Here is a 19,657-nt window from a genome sequence, read left to right on the forward strand (position 1 = left end):
CTACACATAACAAAAATGAAAACCATAATTATCCCGATATATTGTCTTTCAAATTCTTCATAGTGGTCATAACATCAATAATTGTTTCATTTTAATTACAACTTTAAATGCAGTTATGTTCTCCAATCAAGGCTAAAATTTCTTTATGTACGTCATTAATTTTCAAACCATATCTAATCTTTTTATTCTGTGGCTTCAACACTCGTATCTGTGGCTGGTTGTGTGGTTCTGATGTGCGTGTGGTCTGAGATTGTGACTCAGGTGGGTTCCTGTTCGAGGGATTCGCGTTGCTAGGCCTTTAGCTGGAAACCGGTGAAGCTTGTACTGCAACTGGTGGATCCAGCTGCCACGCCCCGCGACCTTTGCTGCGTCGGGGTCACTGCCATCATCTGGCGAGGGCCATCTCAGCATTCACTTGTCCCAACGAAGTCGTTTCAGCACCTTGAAGAAGAGTTGGTCTCCCACACGGACGTGAATTCTCTGTGGATCAGAAAACAATGACCAGTATTTGTGTTTTTTGCATCTTTTTCGGTCAAACATGTTTTTCGTTGGTGGTTCTGATGAACCTGAGAGTCAATAGGGGATAGTGTCCTTCCTTCGGCTGGCATGTCCTCATTGCTGTGATTGAAACACAGTCTGGCCATTGTCTCTTTTTTTTTTTTTTCATTGTCTTGATAAGTCTGGCTTTAACAGTTCCATTAGTGCGTTCCACAAGTCCTGTAGACTGTACGCACAGTGACGCTTTGAGTCAATTTTGTAACAACTGTCCCACTTGTTACAACATCATTCACAAAATGCATCATTTTCACTTCAAATCACTTCTTGAAATTCCAAATGTCAGGATAATTTGATTACACAACACTTTTTCCAATTGTTTTAACATCAGCATGTGTTGATGGAAACAACTTAATCCATTTTGAAAACATATCAATCATAGCCAAACAATATTGCAACCCAAACAAATAACACTGTCCAAAAAAAAAATTTTTGGTTGAAAAGTCTGTATTGTGGGAACAATTTCATATCATACTTCCCCTCTGTTGACACACAACTATCTGCTCGTGTGTCAATCATCTTATTCCTCTAATCAATGAATTAGGCAGCCAGGATTTGCCATCTGCCAATTTGCTGATCCTGTCCTCAGCAATGTTTGCACCTTTGTTCTCCCAATGTGTGCGTTCAATTAGTGGTGCCTTTTTCCCTGGCTTGAGATCAACTTGTCAAGTTGATTTACTGTGTGTGTGTGTGTTCATTACCCCTCTTGTGCTGTGCCGACCTTGGGGTCATGTCTTGGGCTCGAGCCATGCTGCAATGTCAGCGAGGCAGTATTCAATTGTAATTGTGTCATTTTCTGTTCAGAGCATTTTGCATTTACAAATACTTACTTAGACGTGCTTTATGCACCACTTTTCGTTTCCTGTTGTGGTTTTAAAGCCCTTGTTTGCCCAATGTCGACAGAACACATGAACATTTATCTTGACTGTCAGTCCACATTGTAACCATACAGCTCATACAAGATGGGAAAACCCCAAATTTTAATTAGCTCACAACCGCCTACGCTCTTCCTGCTTATCCTAACAATTTCTCTTTTACAAGTTATCTGTTGGTATCACACTACTAATACTCCCATCGCATAAAAGTCAGTGTGAGTTCTTCCTGCAACCTTGGTTCTCAGACACTTTTACTTCTTATCAGTCTGGAATGTGCACCTGGTCTGTGTCCTCCAGTCGGGAGGAAAGGAAAAAAAACAAAATGTCAAAAAGTTCAAGTCGGGGGTTGGTGATAATTTGGATGGCTCCACAGTCATGTGGCGCCTTCTAAATGGTGCGTGGAAAAAGAATGACGCTGGGCTGAAATGCATCGCACCTTATTAATTTAATGTCCCTGTTACAATTAAGTCGCCGTGCAATGTGAATGTCGTGTGATGGAATGTCATTTTTTCATTCCTTAAAGCAGCAGTGAATGCTCTTGATCACACTCTTAAGTGGTTCTCTGCCACGAAATCCAAATTGTTGTGACTAATACGCAAATGGATTCACTTTCCTGTGTTTCTGCAGCAACACAAGTCCATGAAGCCATTTTTTGCAGTCACTGTTTGCCCAAATGGCTTTTAATAATTTGGTAGTGCGTTAAGATGCTTTGTCGATACAATCTCCTTTTTGGTCTCATGTTCCCTAGAAAATTATGTTCACTACACACTAGACATGACCTACAAAAATTTTGAAAAAGGTTTGTTGTCCTAGCCGTACTATGGATATCAATCCCCCCTGTTGAGACATGGGAATTTCCATGACTCAATTTAGCAGTTAAATATCAAGTTGACCAATTTAAATTAGGTTGTTTTATTTGAAAAGCCTGTAATTCTCTTTTTCCCTTTTCACCTAATCACAAATTTCTTATCACAAAAGTGAACATGTTAATTCTATTTTATTTCCTATTTTCTAATCTTGTGACTCATTTCACTTCAACCAGTTCTACCTCAAAGTGGACAAGTACACATCCATGTTATCTGTAATTTCTAATTTCTTCTCTGCTTTAATGAAAATTATAGTCCTTCTAGCCAAATTTTTTCCTGTGTCATCTCTACCTCCGCATTTCATTCCATTTCTGGTCTACCTTAATACAAACATCATCAACTGGAATATGAAATATAAAATATTTATTTCTTCAATTCACCAAAAAGCAGAATCTAATTTCTATCCTCCTTCTCTCATTCAAATGACACATTCTTTAATCACTAAACTCTCTCTCTGACCTCCTCCTCACTTGGGACCTCTCCACAAAGCTGTTTCTTCTACACCTCCTCTGCCTCCTGTTAAACCTTTCTCTTCCTAATTTCCAAATTCACTGTAGCTTTTCCAAAACCACTCAAAACTACCAATGTCTCGAATCGAAATTTTCAAAATCAGTAAACACCTATGTTTTTGCAAAAATTCCTCATGTTTACTTTCAAAAGCTTCATCCAATTGTTAAGATTTCATAACCCCTACTTCTCCCTTTCTGAAGGAGACGCAAGTATACAATTAAGTAAAAACCATCATCAAAATGATATATCTTGTCTGTTGAATCATGTAAGTATAAATTGTCTCATCACTAAGCTTTTTCTGTAAATTAATCTGTTACTCTATTAATTTTTCCCTTGCCCTATCATTTGGAATTGATTTATTATAAGCAATCCTACATGCACCAGTGTCACATAAAAAAGGTAATTGGTGACCCATTTACCAATTGAGTTATTTCAACTCAATCATTTAATCAAAAGCCAATATCCTTTGTAAATTTAGGAAGACCTTTTCATCTAGAAACTCATCTGTTCTTTAATCAACCTCTAATCTTATTTAGATGCTTGCTATCCTGGTCATGCTGCAAGTTGCTTCTTCTCAAGGCAATTTCTTGCTATATGGCCTTCTTTACCTCAATGCCAACATCCTGATGTATTTCGCCTGTTCGCTCCTCTTCCTATTCTTATCTTTATTGGAGTCTTCTTTTCCTTCTCCTCTTATCTTTGCTCATCTATCTAAACCAGTCTTAGGCATCTGGGTTCAATCTTTTCAGAAAACGCACTTCAGGCTATTTTTCTCTCCTTTTCTTTAAGCCTATCTCGTTGTATGAGTTATTTTATTTTATTTTAAATTTGAATGAATTTATCTCCTCAAATCTTCCCATTTATCAATTTCTGTTTGTAAAATTTTTAATTATTTTCCTCAATACGATCTCATCACTCATAAGTAGCCTTTTGTTGGTTACTAATCATTGATTCCATTTTGTCTCTACTTCATCAATCCTTTTAGCATATTTCCAACCACTTTTATCACTCTCCCTGACATTTAGACACACAGACAGACACACAGACATATACACGGGCCCACAAAACGACACACACAGTTCTCAACACTGAACAACTACAAAAAACAATAACATGTTAGTAATAACAGCAACACAATCCATGTTTATCTTTGGCCAATAATAAGTCCTTTAATTCAACTAATATCTCTTATCGATGCAGTTCTGTCTGATCTAATTGTCATTCTATGTGGCATTACTTGATAATGTGGGGGTGGGGGTATGTCAGGATACAGGGGCAGTTGCAACCCCCCCCCCCCTTCTTTACCTTCTTCAACAACTTTCTTTGTCATTCTCAATACTGGTCCTGTTTATTACCCTTACTGCATTACACGGAATAAAATACCAAATGGTATTTGTAATCCCCAATCACACCATTCATTCATTTTGCATACAGTTTTTCGCAAACATCCACAAGCAAAATGATCATTCCACGTCTGATGTGTGTGGGGTTTTTTTTTTTTTTTTCTTCAGCTTCTCTGCAAATTCTTTTCTCACTGCTTTGAAACCTGATCGTTCAGGCTTGGCTCAGCCACATTTCTTCACTCTCCAGAAACTGGCCACAATCCGAGTCAGTACTCGTTCATAAACTTCACATCCGAATTTGCTTTCTACTCTTTTTCCAACTTTTGATCCATCTTTGATTGTATGACGTTTGTTACTACTACACACACACACATGCACATACACACCTCAAAATGAGCAGTCTGCTTGCCAAAAAATTCAAATAAAAACCACCGAAAATAATGCCTTATTATTCCCTAAATTTCAATGTGAAATTGTGAGTAAGACCTTCTCCAAGTGCGATTATTTCTATTTATCGACAACGAGGAACCTTTAATAGACGCTACCGTGATGTCGGTTTGAACGAGTTACGACCTAATTTCTTCTTTTTGTAACTCCCTAAACAACATGATCGGGTTTAGACGTACCGCAGGACGTTCTTTTACACTACCGCGTTATCCGTAATGTTCAGTTGAGATGTTTAACCCTGTTTCAAAACGAGTTACGGCCTAATACTATTTGTAACTCCTTGAATAACGCGATCGGGTTTTATACGGACCGCAAAACCGTTAATTGACACTATCGTGCTCTCCGTAGGGGAGATCCAGCCTCCCGAGAAGTCCAGCTTCCCTTCAGCGCAATGAGTTATGGCCTAATTATTTTTATATAACTCCTTAGACTAGCACAATCCAGTTTCTTTTCTTTTCGACCGAACTACTGCAAAACGGCCGGCGCGCGCTGTCTTACTCCTCTTTCACTCCCCTTCCAATTATTTTAATATTTTAAAATTTAAAATGGTGGTACAAAATAATTTGAAAAACAATACCTGGCTTCCTCTGGATCCGCCTGGTCCGTCAGGGAACCGACATCCGGGCAGACGGCCGCAGCAGGAGCTCGGAGGCCCGCTTTCAAATGGTGAAGCGCTGACGTCAGATTCGTTGGCCCCCGAAATATCCAGCGACGAGCGTCCGCCCGGGTGTGGCTCCCGGGTGACCGGCACCAATAAATGTCAGGTTCAAAAAGTCCTGACGCCTTCATTAGACTGAATTAAATGCAGAGAACCAGAGAAATAACCAGGGAAAGTTTTGTCTTTTACCATTCTCGGATGGGAGGAGAAGTCAGGAGGTGAAGTAGGCGTCTTGCCTGTTCAATCTCCCGCACTCTCTCTCCCTTCTCCGACCACCCGCTTGATCTTTTATTCAGAGGAAAACGAAACTTATGGAAATTGAAACTTAAACAAGCGTGTGGGTGTGCCAGTTGTGCGCGTGTGTGCTGAAGCAATAATGTGCGTGTCTGTGTGTGTGTGTGCAATTATTACTGATACAAATAGTGTATAAAAACATGATTAAAAATACACAAACTATTTTCATATTCTCACATTCAGGTGGGATGTGGGTGACTTTTTGAGGACAGGAATAATGGTGGAATTTTTTGAGCAGGAGGGGATGACCTCTTGAGCCAATGAAAGGTTGAAGGTCCTGCAAAAAACATGTGACAGCTGGTGGGCACATGCTCTGCGGACTTTACCTGTTATTCCGTCTTGGGCCAGTGGCTTTCATGGGGTTGACTGTCAGGAGCACACGCCTCACATCGTGTTCCTCTAATGTGATTGGGGTGGTGTTGAGGCATGGAGTGCGGGGGTGTGACGGTTGGGGTGAGTCAAAGTGAGCAAAGAAGCAGTTCATCTCCTCCGCCAGCGGCGCACTCAGGTCTACTGGTGTTATGCTACCGCCTCAGTTGTTGGTGATGCTCTGTAGACCATTCCACACCTCCTATGGTCTGTTGCTGGCAAGGTGGGACTCCAACCTCCTCTTGTTGTCAGTTTTGGCTTGTTTAATGCCTTTTTTCAGGTCAGCACAAGCCACACTGTACAGAGCTCTGTCACCTGACCTGAAGGCGGTGTCATGGGCCTTGAGGAGTGAACGAACCTGGCTGGACATCCAAGGCTTCATGTTTGGGAAAGAGCGAATGGTCTTGTTAACAGACACAAAGAGGTTCAAAGAGGTCCCAGTCTGTGTTGGAAGCAGTCCTGTAATTCACCCGGTCTCAAGCCAGGCTTTCACAATCTTGGTGGAGGGCCTAGATCTGCGTCTGATGGGAGTGTACAACAGATGGAGCTGGAACAAAGTGCTTTCCATATGGTGTAATATAAATTAGCAGGTAATAAGAACACAAATTAAAACATATAAACACATTTACAATATACATATACTGGTGGAACTTTGATAGTTCAGTCTTTAAATTGGCCTTGTTAAAGTCTCCCGCTACTATATGAACGGCATCAGGGTGGGCCTGCTGTTGTTTGTTGATGACCCTCGTGAGTAGTGAGAGCGCAGTGCTACCGGTAGCATCGGGAGGGATGTAAACAGCACTGACGATCACTACTGTTAGATCCATCGGGAGGAAATAAGGCCGACATTTAACGGACATGTACTCGATGTTGGGCGTGGAGTGCTTATCTTTGATTATGCTTTTATTGCACCAGTCCTCATGCACGTAAATACAGAAACTGACCGGTGTCTCTCATACGATCCCCGCGATGACACGAGCGCCCAGTTGGCTGGACGCTAGCGTCAGAAATTTTGGAGTGCAGCCAAGATTCCGTTATGATGATCATACAACTATCCCCGAACATAGCGCTTTCCCAGGATTTGTAATCACAGAGCTTCCATTTTATGGACTACGGATATGGCATTGGTGAGGTACTGACTTGGCAGTGGTTGCTTGTGGGGCTGCTGTCGTAGCTTTAGTAGGAGACCGGACCTGCAGCCCTGCTTCTGCTTCCTCCCCCTCCGTCGTCTGCGTGTCCTCCTGATCCCGATGACAATCCACGGTCAGCCGGGCGGGCTCGCTAGTTCGTCAGGAATTTTGTGATCGTAACAAAATTCTTCTGAGACGGTTATTTTGTAATGATAACCAATGTCAATGATGTCCTGGTGGGTGTATCAATATTGTGTCACAATTGGTGGAAATAAAAATGAACATACCTACATAAAACTCAAGAAATAGCACTGGGAGGGATAGCCGTTAGCCGTTGAATGTGAGCCCGGATGGTTGTTCATCTTTGTGTGCCCTGCGATTGGCTGGCCACCAGTTCAGGGTATCCCCCGCCTACTGCCTGAAGACAGATGGGATAGGCTCCAGCACCCACGCGACCCTAGTGAGGAGAAGCGGTACAGATAATGGATGGATGGATAAACGATTACAAATAAGAATTTTATTTCTGCAGTATAAATACTTTTATTCAAAGTTTATTTGCAAAAACTATGCGATGAGGTCTTTGGCTGCTGAATGAACAATCTATTTTTTTATAGAAATATGTCCCGTATTTTCGCGACCATAAGGCGCACTTTAAAGTCCCAAATTTCCCCCAAACAAAGGAGGCGCCTTGTCATGCGACATGCCTATTGTATGGACTGAGCAACTCTCTCGACCATTGAGCCTGATTCCCTTGGGGCATTAAAGAGTGCATGTTAGCACACCCTGCTGGCCAAAGTTACAGACATCTATGCTTCAAATTGACTGTGACAAATACATTATGTGAATACGTTTTTGGGTGATGGTCCAAGAGAAAGCTGGACAAAGGGTCAGCTGTCCACAATGCCGTTGTCTGTCTTATCATTCATGTTATTGCAAGCAAGAAACATCACAGGTTTAGACAACACACTGCAAAAAAAAAACACACTGTCCAAAGCACACCACTCACATCTCTATAACCAGCCATCTGATTGCCTGAGGCTGAGGCTCCCAGAATGCATCAGTACTGTTTTTGTGTTATTTTTATTTCTTTTGGGGATATGAATGGTATGAGAGATGCATGTTTATTGTTAATTTTATTTCTTTGTTTCATTGTTTGCTTGTATGCTGTTCAGAGATATTTTTGGTTTTGATTTGAAACCGTGACTCTAAGGAGTGTGGTGACCAGTGACATCCCTCCCCTGACATTGTCCATTAGATGTGTTGTCATGGCATCTCTGATCTGTCTGAGCTTAGGTGCTGCAACTGACAGCTATTTGCATGAGAGCATGCGCGACCTAGCCTGCGCGATCTAGCATGCGTGAGCTAGCATGCGTGAACTAGCATGCGCGAGCTAGCATGCGCGAGCTAGCTTGCGTGAGCTAGCATGCGCGAGCTAGCATGCACCTTGTAGTGCGTCGCGCCCAGTCTAAGTATTAAAGACAGAAATAGCTTCCTCAACTGGTGCTGCGCCCATTGATACAGTGCGTCTTTTGGCTGTAAAAATATGCTACAATTACCACACCATTATTTTTAATGTTGCTTATATTTCCACATCTCTCTCTCTCTCTCTCTCTCTCTGTCTCATCGTCTCTCCTTTCTGTTAACCTCCCACACACAAAAACATACACAAATACATCCACACATGCTGCTTAGTTACATATATCTCTTCAACTTACTGAAGAAAATAAATATTCCTAGACTTCTTTGCGGGAAAACTCCACCAAAACGATCCGTGCGCTGTGTGGGCCGTGTGAGGCTGAAGCGTCATCCTCTTATCAAAAGCAACTCCTAACCCCTTTGTCACATTTATTGGAGGCCTTTTTTTTTTTTCAATCCCCCAGAAGCATTCCTCGAGGATAAATTGTTTTTATTTTCCATCGCTACTGCGGCATCTAATATTCTCCAATTTGCACACGGTTCCTTAAAAATTTTTAAAATAATGAACGAATAAAATATTGATGCTTGTACCTGACCTGATAAAGTATGTGTGCAAAGTGTAATGTGTTTTTGTGCATATTTAAACTCTCAAAAGTAATGTGGGTTTCCTTGGTGAATAAGAGTTGTCAAGGCAAGTGCTTTGCGTAAAATGTCACAAACTTTGTGTTACAATATGATGAAGGCCTAAATTCTCTTTCGAACAAATGTGACGTATATATGGTCAACATATATGGAAAAAATCATTAAACAATAAAAAATATACTTCATTTAGCCAGTAGGAGGTGCTAGGATGCAGCTCCCAGGCAAGAGAGCTCAAGGAAGATTTAATAGAAGGTTGATAATTGGTAGTGAGGAAAGACGAGGGCACTTGGCGTTAGAGAGGAGGATGTATCAGGGGTCTTCAATCCTGTTCCTCGAGGGCCGGTTTCCTGCCCGTTTTCCATCTCTCCCTGATGCAACACACCTGAACGATCGTTATCTAGCTTTTGCAGACTTTGCTGATTATATGGAAAAACGTAACGTTCTGTGGCGACCCCTTACTGGAGAAGCCGAAAGGAAAATAAAAGTTATTAAATTAAAATCAACTAGTTTACATATTTCAAACCTGTCTCTTTAAAATAATAAAATGCGCCCTTCAACACAAAGGTTTGCCTACCCTTGGTGTAGAAGATTTACATTGTCCTCCTTTCAGTTGGGAACGTGTCCCACCAAAGAGGACAAGGAGGCCTTTGCCATCGTCTCAGTTCCTGTGATGGAGATTCGGGACCTAGATTTTGCCAATGACGCGAGTGCCATGTTGAGCATTGTGGTTGACCAGTTCGCCCAGGGCTTCATCAGCCAAAATGACCGCCGGTGAGACTCTTGCTGCGTGGACAGTACATCAGAATATTCCATTTACATGCTCAACTTTTTTGACAGCTTTGCTATCAAGCTGCTAGAGGACGTGGTCTTCTTCGTGGCAGACGCTGTCAACAGCGGTCAGCCAGTATTGGATGTCTACATGACCAAAGCTAACCGTGAGAGACAGAAGCTAATGAGGGAGCAGAACATCCTCAAGCAGGTAAGGAACGGCTCACACAGATCACACAATCTATGCTGGACCCAACCCAAGTGAATACCTCATATATAGTGACTACTTCTTTTTTTCTTTAAACATTCGGTTCTGATTATTGTAAGGTTTGTTTAATAAATTAATGGTGGCTGAATTTTACTGCAAAGTGCACTCACTCGCCACTAGATGCACCATACTGTTTTTATTTTGTTTAATAGGGTGAAACAGACCAGTGAAAATCAGTCATTAGATACAAGGCTGCTGTATTTAAAGAGTTTGAGTTCGTTTTTGAATCATAGAGGTTAAGAACTTTTATTTAAAACACACACAATACCCAATGCAGTTTTATGAGATGAACATTTATTCTTATAATCAACATGCAAATTGAAGGGATACGTTATACGAAAACTAACTATGGTGAACAGAATAACGAAGAGTGGGAATAGAATATGGTGAAATAAAAGAAAACAATAAAAGCAAATAAAATGGATGAACTTGACACAAAAGTGTTCTGAAAAGTTGGACATGCAGCTTCATAACCCCTTTTAAAACAATTCTAATCACAAATTACGTGATAACACTGATAATTTTGCACTTGCTGATTGTCCTTGGAGTAGATGAGCTGTTCTGACTGTTCGTTCTGATTTGAGCTTCACAGTCGGGGTGGCCCAGTTGTGAATGCAGGAGGTATCAGAAAAAATAAAAAGGAGAAAAGGAAAAAAAAGCCTCAATAAATTATAAAGTGGTCTCTTGCCACTCATTCAGACGTGCAGACGCTGTGCACTGGGCTATTGAGGTATCAGGCTGTCCTGTGGAGCGACACTTGACTGCGTTCTGGGCGATTGCTACGGCTAACAATATTGTTGGGGGTGGTAGCATACCTTTACTTGCAGCTCGTTTCTTAGCATTCAGGAGCAATGCCCCGAGATTGGCGAGAACTTGTGGCTTTGTCGATAGTATAAAAGATTGTTGAAAAGCAATGTGTGGCATGGTGGGATAAAAAGGGGGCCTGAGCAGCCCCGCCAACGTGGTCAGGAGAGAAGCAGGGAACATGAGGGTCTGGCGCTCAGCCACAAAGTAGCGAGCTGGAACAAAAGAGAACAGGGACAAAAGAAAGAGAGAAAATGGTTAAATGTGAGAGAGCGAGGCAGGAAGCTGCTTCAGCTTGTATTCTCTGCGGCTCGAGCCATGCTCCTCCTGCAGACTCATGTAGGAGCTAGGGTGGGCTTGAAAACACAACCTACATGTCAATCAGTAAAATTGATTAAAAAAAGAATAGAGATTAATCACGGACACATCTTTGGTAATATATTTTTTTTAATTGTACTTGGCAGAAAATAACATTTCAAAACCTATTAATGTTCAATCAATCAACGAACTGTCAGGTTTAAATGCCCTGACGCCGTTTGGGAGAGCTAAAGGTGGCTGAAAGCCAGAAGGAACCAGGCATGGTCGTACATTTTTACCGGTCGCGAGCGGGAGAGAGTCACCGAGAGCAGACAGGCGACTTGCTCAGTTCAGCTCCGCGCACCCTCTGGCCTCCCGTCCCGCTGCCTCCTCTTTTATTAAAGCTTGACTCAAAAGAAACTCCAGGAAACAGAAACTTAACTCACAATGAAGGTTAGTTTAGACGACACGAAACTCCAGGAAACAGGAACTTAACTCACAATGAAGGTTAGATTAGACAGACGGAACTCAAAGAAACAGAAAGCAAAAATGTAGGTGTGTGTGTGCGTGTGCAATTATTAATACAAGCAGTGGTGAGGACTGCTTGAACACGCTCTCACCACGGGATCCAATTATTGTGACTAATATGCAACTGGTTTCATGTTGCTCCGCGCTTCTGCAGCAGCACGGAGGGGTCATGAAACCATTTTTTGCAGTCACCGTTTGCTCAAATGGCTCATAGTAATTTGGTAGTGCGTTAAGATGGTTTGTCGGTACAATCTCCTTTTTGGTCTCATGTACATTATGTTTACTACACACTAGACATGACCTACAATTTTTTTTTTTAAAAAGGTTTGTAGTCCTAGTGGTACAGCAAATGTCCTGTACTATGGATATCAATCATCCCCCCTGTTGAGACATGGGTTCCCATGACTCAATTTAGCAGCTAAATATCAAGCTGGTAGTGCTAATATATTGTAATCAATGATTTTATTTTATTAAGATCCTGTTTTTTCACATGCGTCCAATCCTTACACTGCAGCATATTCCTGGGTTTTATTTTACTACCTAAAATCTCCGTTTTAGAAAATTTGGTCCAGTTTGTCAATACCTAGGGTGTTCTAAAAACTGGTTTCTTATTAGTAGGACAGCAAATTTCCTGTTGTGGTAATTCTCACTTCAACCTTTTCAGGTGGAGAATTCTTGCCTCTGCATCCACACCAGTCTGCTGTTTATAACCCTACTGTATTACATGGGATAAAATACCAAATGGTATTTGTAATCCCCAATCACACCATTCACTCACTTTACATACGGTTTTTGCAAACATTCACATACGGAATTACTCTGCTCTATCCACTTTATGATAGCCCTCAATTGCACATGCTGATGTTGTGTTTTTCCCCTTTCTTATCTTCAGCTTTCTTTTTTCCGCCAATGTTCTTCTCACTGCTTCGAAACTCGCTGGATCCTTCAGGCGTGGCTTAAAGTCATATTTCTACACCCACTTCTCCAGAAATTGGCAACAATGCGAGTCATACCCGTTCATAAACTTCATGTCTGGTTTTGCTTGCAACTCTTTTGCCACATTTTGACCCATTTTCCGTTGTTGTTGTTGAAGTCCGTTATTTTTACTCACACACCCACAATTTTTCACACTCACACTCAACCACTAACCTTTTTTTCTCTCTCTCTCTCTCTCTCTCACGCACACTGATCCCACAATCGCGGCTGCGCAGCACACACGATCAGCACACAAAGTATCAACTTTAAATCACTTCTCAGCCAAACGTGCAGTTTGTTTACCACAGAAATTCAAATAAAAATAATAAAAACCACCAAAATAACGCAAATTTATTTTATTATTTCCTTAATTTAATGTGAAATTGTGAGTAGACTTCCTAAGAAACCCTGTTTCTCTTCTCTAGGCTGTCGACCTACCGAAAAGCCTCGCTTCTCCAGGTTGTCGACACAGAGGAACAATTAAATTGCTCACCGTGCTATCCGCTTGAGAAACCCGGTTTCTCGAGAGACCCTGTCTCTAAACGAGTTATGACCTAATTCGCTACCGATTCCATTTATATAACTCCTTGAATAACACGATCCAGTCTATTTAACCGTACTGGCAAACGGTGGGGGCCCGGCCAGGTCTCACTCACTCACTTTCACTTCCCTTACCAATTGTTTTTAGTCGTTTAACATTTTAACATGGTGGTACAAAATAATTTGAAACACAATACCTGATTGCCCCTGAATCAGCCTGGTCCGATAGGGAACCGTCTCCGGGCGGCTGGCCGAAGCAGGAGTTCGGAGACCCACTTCCTCAATGGGGAAGCGCTGACGTCAGATTCTGTGGCGTCCAAAGGTCCTGCATCGTCGCGGCGTCCAGATGTGATTCCCGGATTTCGGGCACCAGATAAATGTCAGGTTTAAATGCCCTGACGCCTTTTCGGAGAGCTTACTGAAATTAAAAAGGTGACCGAGGCCAGAAGAAACCAGGCAAGGTTGTTCGTTTTTACCAGTCGCGAGTGGGAGAGAGACACAGAGAGCAGACAGGCAACTTGCTCAGTTCAGCTCCGCGCATCCTCTGGCCTCCCGTCCCGCCGCCTCCTCTTTTATTAAAGCTTGACTCAAAAGGAACTCCAGGAAACAGAAACTTAACTCACAGTGAAGGTCAGTTTAGACGACACGAAACTCCAGGAAAAAGAAACTTAACTCACAATGAAGGTTAGATTAGACAGACAGAACTCAAGGAAACAGAAAGCAAAAATGTAGGTGTGTGTGTGCGTGTGCAATTATTAATACAAGTAGTGTATAAAAGCATGATTAGAAATACACAAACTGATTACATAACGTTACTTGAGGTTAATGTGGTCTTCAGCTTATCTTACACCAACCACAAAGCATTCAGAAGAAAAATTATATATTTAAATCAAAGTTGTAACTCTCCTCCCAATTAATTAATCCAGATAATGCATGTTGAAGAACATAATCAAAGTATCATGCTGAGAAGGATGACCAACGTTTCTTGAGGCTAGTAAATCTGTTCAGCTCGCCACTAGCTATCATTGTTACAATTCTTATTGGAATTTTTCTCACATTTGACATCGCCAAAATTGCTTTATTGAATAGACGATAGTAAGATTGAACATTTCCGAGAAAATAATTTTGATTTTTCCGAAAGAAATATCGATTTTGATTGGATTTTTTTCCCCCTAAATCAGGCTTCAGGGCAATATTCACTATGACCATTCACCTTATCAAATACGAGAAATGTCCACCATATCATCAAACCATTAAAAGCTATTACTTTAATAAGGTAAGGCCCAAGGTTATTTTAGTTAAGAAAATAAAATGAAAATGAATTAACAGTAACTAGAGCTGCAACCAGCTATAAAGAAAATGGTGTGGTACTGGCACATTGGAATCAGAATTTTTTTGAAACATCAGATTAAAACCTATTTTCTTAAAATATAACTTCTATAAAAGGCCAAATATGGGTCAACGTTTGAAAGGAAATGAAAAATGGCTGAATTCCTGTTGAGTTTAAAGCAGGCGTGGGCAAACTATGGCCCAGGGGCCACATGTGGCCCGTTAAACGTTTAATCCGGCCCTTCAAACTTGAAAAAAATTAAATGAATAAACCTTTTAATTGTTTTATTTTCTAAATACTGTGATAAATATTGTTGTAATGCTTTTGTTCACTTTCATTGAAAATTACCAAAGTTACCAAAACACTCCATACATCTGCTCCTGGTCTTGCCCCTCTGTCAAATTTTAGAACCTACTGTGGCCCGCCAATGAAAAAGTTTGCCCACCCCTGGTTTAAAGGGTTTAGAGATTTATTGTTGGTCCTGGGCTCTGATTTGCGCATCCAACATTTGCTATATCTTGGTGACAGGTACAACTTTGACACAGTTTTTAAAAATTGCACCATAACAACACATTTATGCTGCTGCCAGGACTGATGTTTTTTGCAAATTTTAGTGAGTTTTTAGTAGTTTTAGTGCCGGTTTTTAACCCTCAAAATTAGTGTTGTTTTCGTGGCGAATGGGCCGTCACCATGGTAACAGCTTTTTGCCAAAGTTCACAAACTTTGTGTTGGAGCATCATAAAGGCCAAAACACTGTTCTCACCAAATATGAGATATACTTAGGTAACATCTGGCAGAAAAATGTAAAAGTAAAAAAAAAAAAAAAAGTAATAAATACATTTCTTCTAGCCAGTTGATGGCGCTACCAGTACGGTAAAAAATTCTAATTATATATATATATATATATATATATATATATATATCTTCCCATGGGCTCACCACTTGTGGGAGGGGCCAAAGGGGTGGGGGGCAATGTGAGTCGGGCGGCGGCAAGAGGCAGGGACCTTGGCGCTCTGATCCCCGGCGACAGAAACTAGCTCTTGGGACATGGAATGTCACCTCTCTGGTGGGGAAGGAGCCTGAATTGGTGTGCGAGGCAGAGAAATTCCGACGAGATATAGTCGGGCTCACCTCCACACACATCTTAGGCTCTGGTACCAGTCCTCTTGAGAGGGGTTGGACACTCTTCAACTCTGGAGTTGCCCAAGGTGAGAGACGCCGAGCAGGTGTGGGCATACTTATTGCCCCCTGGCTTGGCGCCAGTACACTGGGGTTCACCCCAGTGGACGAGAGGGTAGCCTCCCTCCGCCTTAAGGTGGGGGGACGGGTGCTGACTGTTGTTTGTGCTTATGCACCAAACAGCAGTTCAGAGTACCCACCCATTTTGGAGTCTTTGGAGGGTGTGCTGGAGAGCGTTCCCCCTGGAGACTCCCTCGTTCTGCTGGGGGACTTCAATGCTCACGTGGGTAATGACAGTGAGACCTGGAAGGGCATGATTGGGAGGAATGGCCCCCGCAATCTGAACCCGAGCGGTGTTCTGTTACTATACTTCAATAACGAACACCATGTTCAAACATAAGGGTGTTCATATGTGCACTTGGCACCAGGACACCCTTGGCCGCAGTTCGATTATCGACTTTGTAGTCGTGTCATCGGATTTGCGGCCGCATGTTTTGGACACTCGGGTGAAGAGAGGGGCGGAGCTGTCGACCGATCACCACCTTGTGGTGAGTTGGCTCCGGTGGTGGGGGAAGATGCCGGTCCGACCCGGCAGACCCAAACGTATTGTGAGGGTCCGCTGGGAACGCTTGGCAGAATCCCCTGTCAGAAAGAGTTTCAACTCCCACCTCCAGCAGGACTTTGCCCACGTACCGGGGGAGGCGGGGGACATTGAGTCTGAGTGGACCATGTTTCGTGCCTCCATTGTTGAGGCAGCCAATCGAAGCTGTGGACGTAAGGTGGTAACCCCCGATCCCGCTGGTGGACACCGGCGGTAAGGGATGCTGTCAGGCTGAAAAAGCAGTCCTATCGGGCCTTTATGGCCTGTGGGACTCCGGAGGCCGCTGACAGGTACCGACTGGCCAAGCGGAATACGGCTTCGGTGGTTGCCGAAGCAAAAACTCAGGCGTGGGAGGAGTTCGGTGTGGACATGGAAAACGACTTCCAGACGGCTTCGAAGAAATTCTGGTCCACCATCCGCCTTCCAATGAGGAGGCAGAGCTTGGGGACTCAGAAGTTGACTCACCTATCTATGGGGCTGAAGTAACCGAGGTGGTTAACAAGCTCCTCTGTGACAAGGCCCCGGGGGTGGATGAGATAAGCCCGGAGTTCCTAAAGGCTCTTGATGTTGTGGGGCTGTCATGGTTGACACGCCTCTACAGCATTGCGTGGACATCAGGGACAGTGCCTGGTCCCCCTTTTTAAGAAGGGGCACCGGAAGGTGTGTTCCAATTATAGAGGAATCACGCTCTTCAGCCTCCCTGGTAAGGTCTACTCAGGGGTACTGGAGAGGAGGGTCCGTCGGGAGGTTGAATCTCAGATCCAAGAGGAGCAGTGCGGTTTTCGTCCTGGCCGTGGAACAGTGGACAAGCTCTACACTCTCTACAGGGTCTTTGAGGGTGCATGGGAGTTTGCCCAACCAGTCTACATGTGTTTTGTGGACTTGGAGAAGGCGTTCGACCGTGTCCCACGGGGATTCTGTGGAGCGTGCTTCGGGAGTACGGGGTACCGAGCCCCTTGATACGGGTAGTTGGGTCCCTGTACCACCGATGTCAGAGTTTGGTCCGCATTGCCGGCAGTAAGTCGGATTCGTTTCCAGTGAGGGTTGGACTCCGCCAAGGCTGCCCTTTGTCACCGATTCTGTTCATAGCTTTTATTGACAGAATTTCTAGGCACGGTCGGGGCAATGAGGGGATCCGGTTTGGTGACGTCAGTATTTCATCTCTGCTTTTTGCAGATGATGTGGTACTGTTGGCTTCGTCAAGCCGTGATCTCCAACTCTCATTGGAGCGGTTCGCAGTCGAGTGTGAAGCGGTTGGGATGAAGATCAGCGCCTCCAAATCGGAGACCATGGTTCTCAGTCGGAAAAGGGTGGAGTGCCCTCTCCAGGTCGGGGAGGAGATCCTGCCCCAAGTGGAGGAGTTTAAGTATCTTGGGGTCTTGTTTACGAGTGAGGGGAGGATGGAGCGAGAGATCGACAGGCGGATCGGTGCAGCCTCCGCTGTGATGCGGACGCTGTATCGGTCTGTCGTGGTGAAGAGGGAGCTGAGCCAGAAGGCGAAGCTCTCGATTTACCGGTCGATCTTTGTTCCTACCCTCACCTATGGTCACGAGCTGTGGGTCGTGACCGAAAGAACAAGATCTCGGATACAAGCGGCCGAAATGAGTTTCCTCCGCAGGGTGTCTGGGCTCTCCCTTAGAGATAGGGTGAGAAGCTCGGCCATCCGGGAGGGTCTCGGTGTGGAGCCGCTGCTCCTCTACGTAGAGAGGAGCCAGATGAGGTGGCTCGGGCATCTGTTTAGGATGCCTCCTGGACGCCTCCCTGGTGAGGTGTTCTGGGCATGTCCCACCGGCAGGAGGCCCAGAGGACGACCCAGGACACGCTGGAGAGACTACGTCTCCCGGCTGGCCTGGGAACGCCTGGGCATCCCTCCGGCAGAGCTGGAAGATGTGGCAGGGGAGCGGGAAGTCTGGGCTTCCCTGCTGAAGCTGCTGCCCCCGCGACCCGACCCCAGATAAGCGGCGGATAATGGATAATGGATGGATGGATGGATATATATATATATATATATATATATATATATATATATATATATATATATACACATGTATACACACCCCCGCACACGCACGCACACACACGCGCACACGCACGCACACACACGCACACACCGATTTTAAAGACCGAGAATCATCCAGTGGATTTTTTCTTCGGTTTAATAATTCACATTGACTCAATCAACTCCACCCAGAATGCTCATGTTGCCCATTTAGCAGTCGCACTATGTGTGCCTGGTTAGTAGCTTATGCTTCTGTTTATGTGAGCAATCAACTTCAAATTAAAGTAGTGTATATACAACTACATCATATTTAATGTTCTGTGCACCTGTAATTAACATATTCACATAACATTTATTTCATTTCAGATCTTCGGCATCCTTAAGGTTCCTTTCAAGGACCGTAGCGGGGGGGAGGGGCCTCTGCTCCGTCTAGAGGAATTGGCTGACCAGAAGAACTATCCATATCAGTATATGTTCCGACTTTGTTACCGCGTCTTGCGACATTCCCAGGAAGACTACCGCAAGAACCAGGTAAAAGCAGTTAACAGGGGTATTTGTATTTTGTGGCATCTCTGCTGCATTCCTCACATGCCATTATCTGCAGCACTAAATGTTTTCATGAAGGACGACAGAAATTAATGATTAATTATGATTGTGAGGCTGAACTCAGAGGATTGAGGTTAAAAATGGCTCTAAATGTTCGCTCAATTACTTTAATAACCAATTAGTTGTTGATTAATCAATTGATTTTGTCACCCCTACTATAAACGTCCATCCATCCAACCATTATTCAAGCCACTTCTCCCCAGGTGGGTCGTGACGAGAGTGACCTGGTGCATGCTGTTATCATATCTCTGGTCAACTGGTGACAGGAGGCCTTTAATTACTCCTCTTTCATTTACACTATAACAGTTTGAAACAATAAAGCAAATTTAGTTATAGAGTATTATAGAGTAAGTTTGTTTTATCTCGCCTGTTCTGTCAAGTAATTTGTTAGAGCTGCAGCTGTTGTCAAAGTGCAATATAAAGCTAAGTTGAGTTAAATAGCATTTTTTATTTATTTTTTTTTTTTTAGGAGCACATCGCCAAGCAGTTTGGCCTGATGCAGGGTCAGATCGGCTATGACATCCTGGCAGAGGACACCATCACTGCGCTACTGCACAACAATCGCAAGCTGCTGGAAAAGCACATCACCAAGACTGAGGTGGAGACCTTTGTCAACCTAGTGCGCAAGAACCGGGAGCCCCGGTAGGCATTACGAGG

At 43.4% G+C, this 19,657-nt stretch overlaps 1 protein-coding gene across 4 annotated transcripts in view; it reads left to right on the forward strand.

Annotated features, from left to right (window-relative positions):
- Positions 1-19,657, forward strand: part of itpr3 (inositol 1,4,5-trisphosphate receptor, type 3) — a 340,721-nt gene that overhangs the window by 100,771 nt on the left and 220,293 nt on the right. For all 4 annotated transcript variants that reach the window (XM_088289554.1, XM_088289555.1, XM_088289556.1 and 1 more), the window contains exons 13-16: positions 9,716-9,876; positions 9,943-10,084; positions 18,761-18,925; positions 19,470-19,642. In XM_088289554.1, coding sequence (XP_088145680.1) covers positions 9,716-9,876; positions 9,943-10,084; positions 18,761-18,925; positions 19,470-19,642 — 641 coding nt within the window. The remainder of the gene's footprint in view (positions 1-9,715; positions 9,877-9,942; positions 10,085-18,760; positions 18,926-19,469; positions 19,643-19,657) is intronic.

This window comes from Idiotropiscis lumnitzeri, chromosome 3 (genome assembly GCF_059441095.1).
Source record: "Idiotropiscis lumnitzeri isolate Australia: NSW breed Sydney's pygmy pipehorse chromosome 3, RoL_Ilum_1.0, whole genome shotgun sequence".
In the NCBI taxonomy this organism is placed as follows: domain Eukaryota; kingdom Metazoa; phylum Chordata; class Actinopteri; order Syngnathiformes; family Syngnathidae; genus Idiotropiscis; species Idiotropiscis lumnitzeri.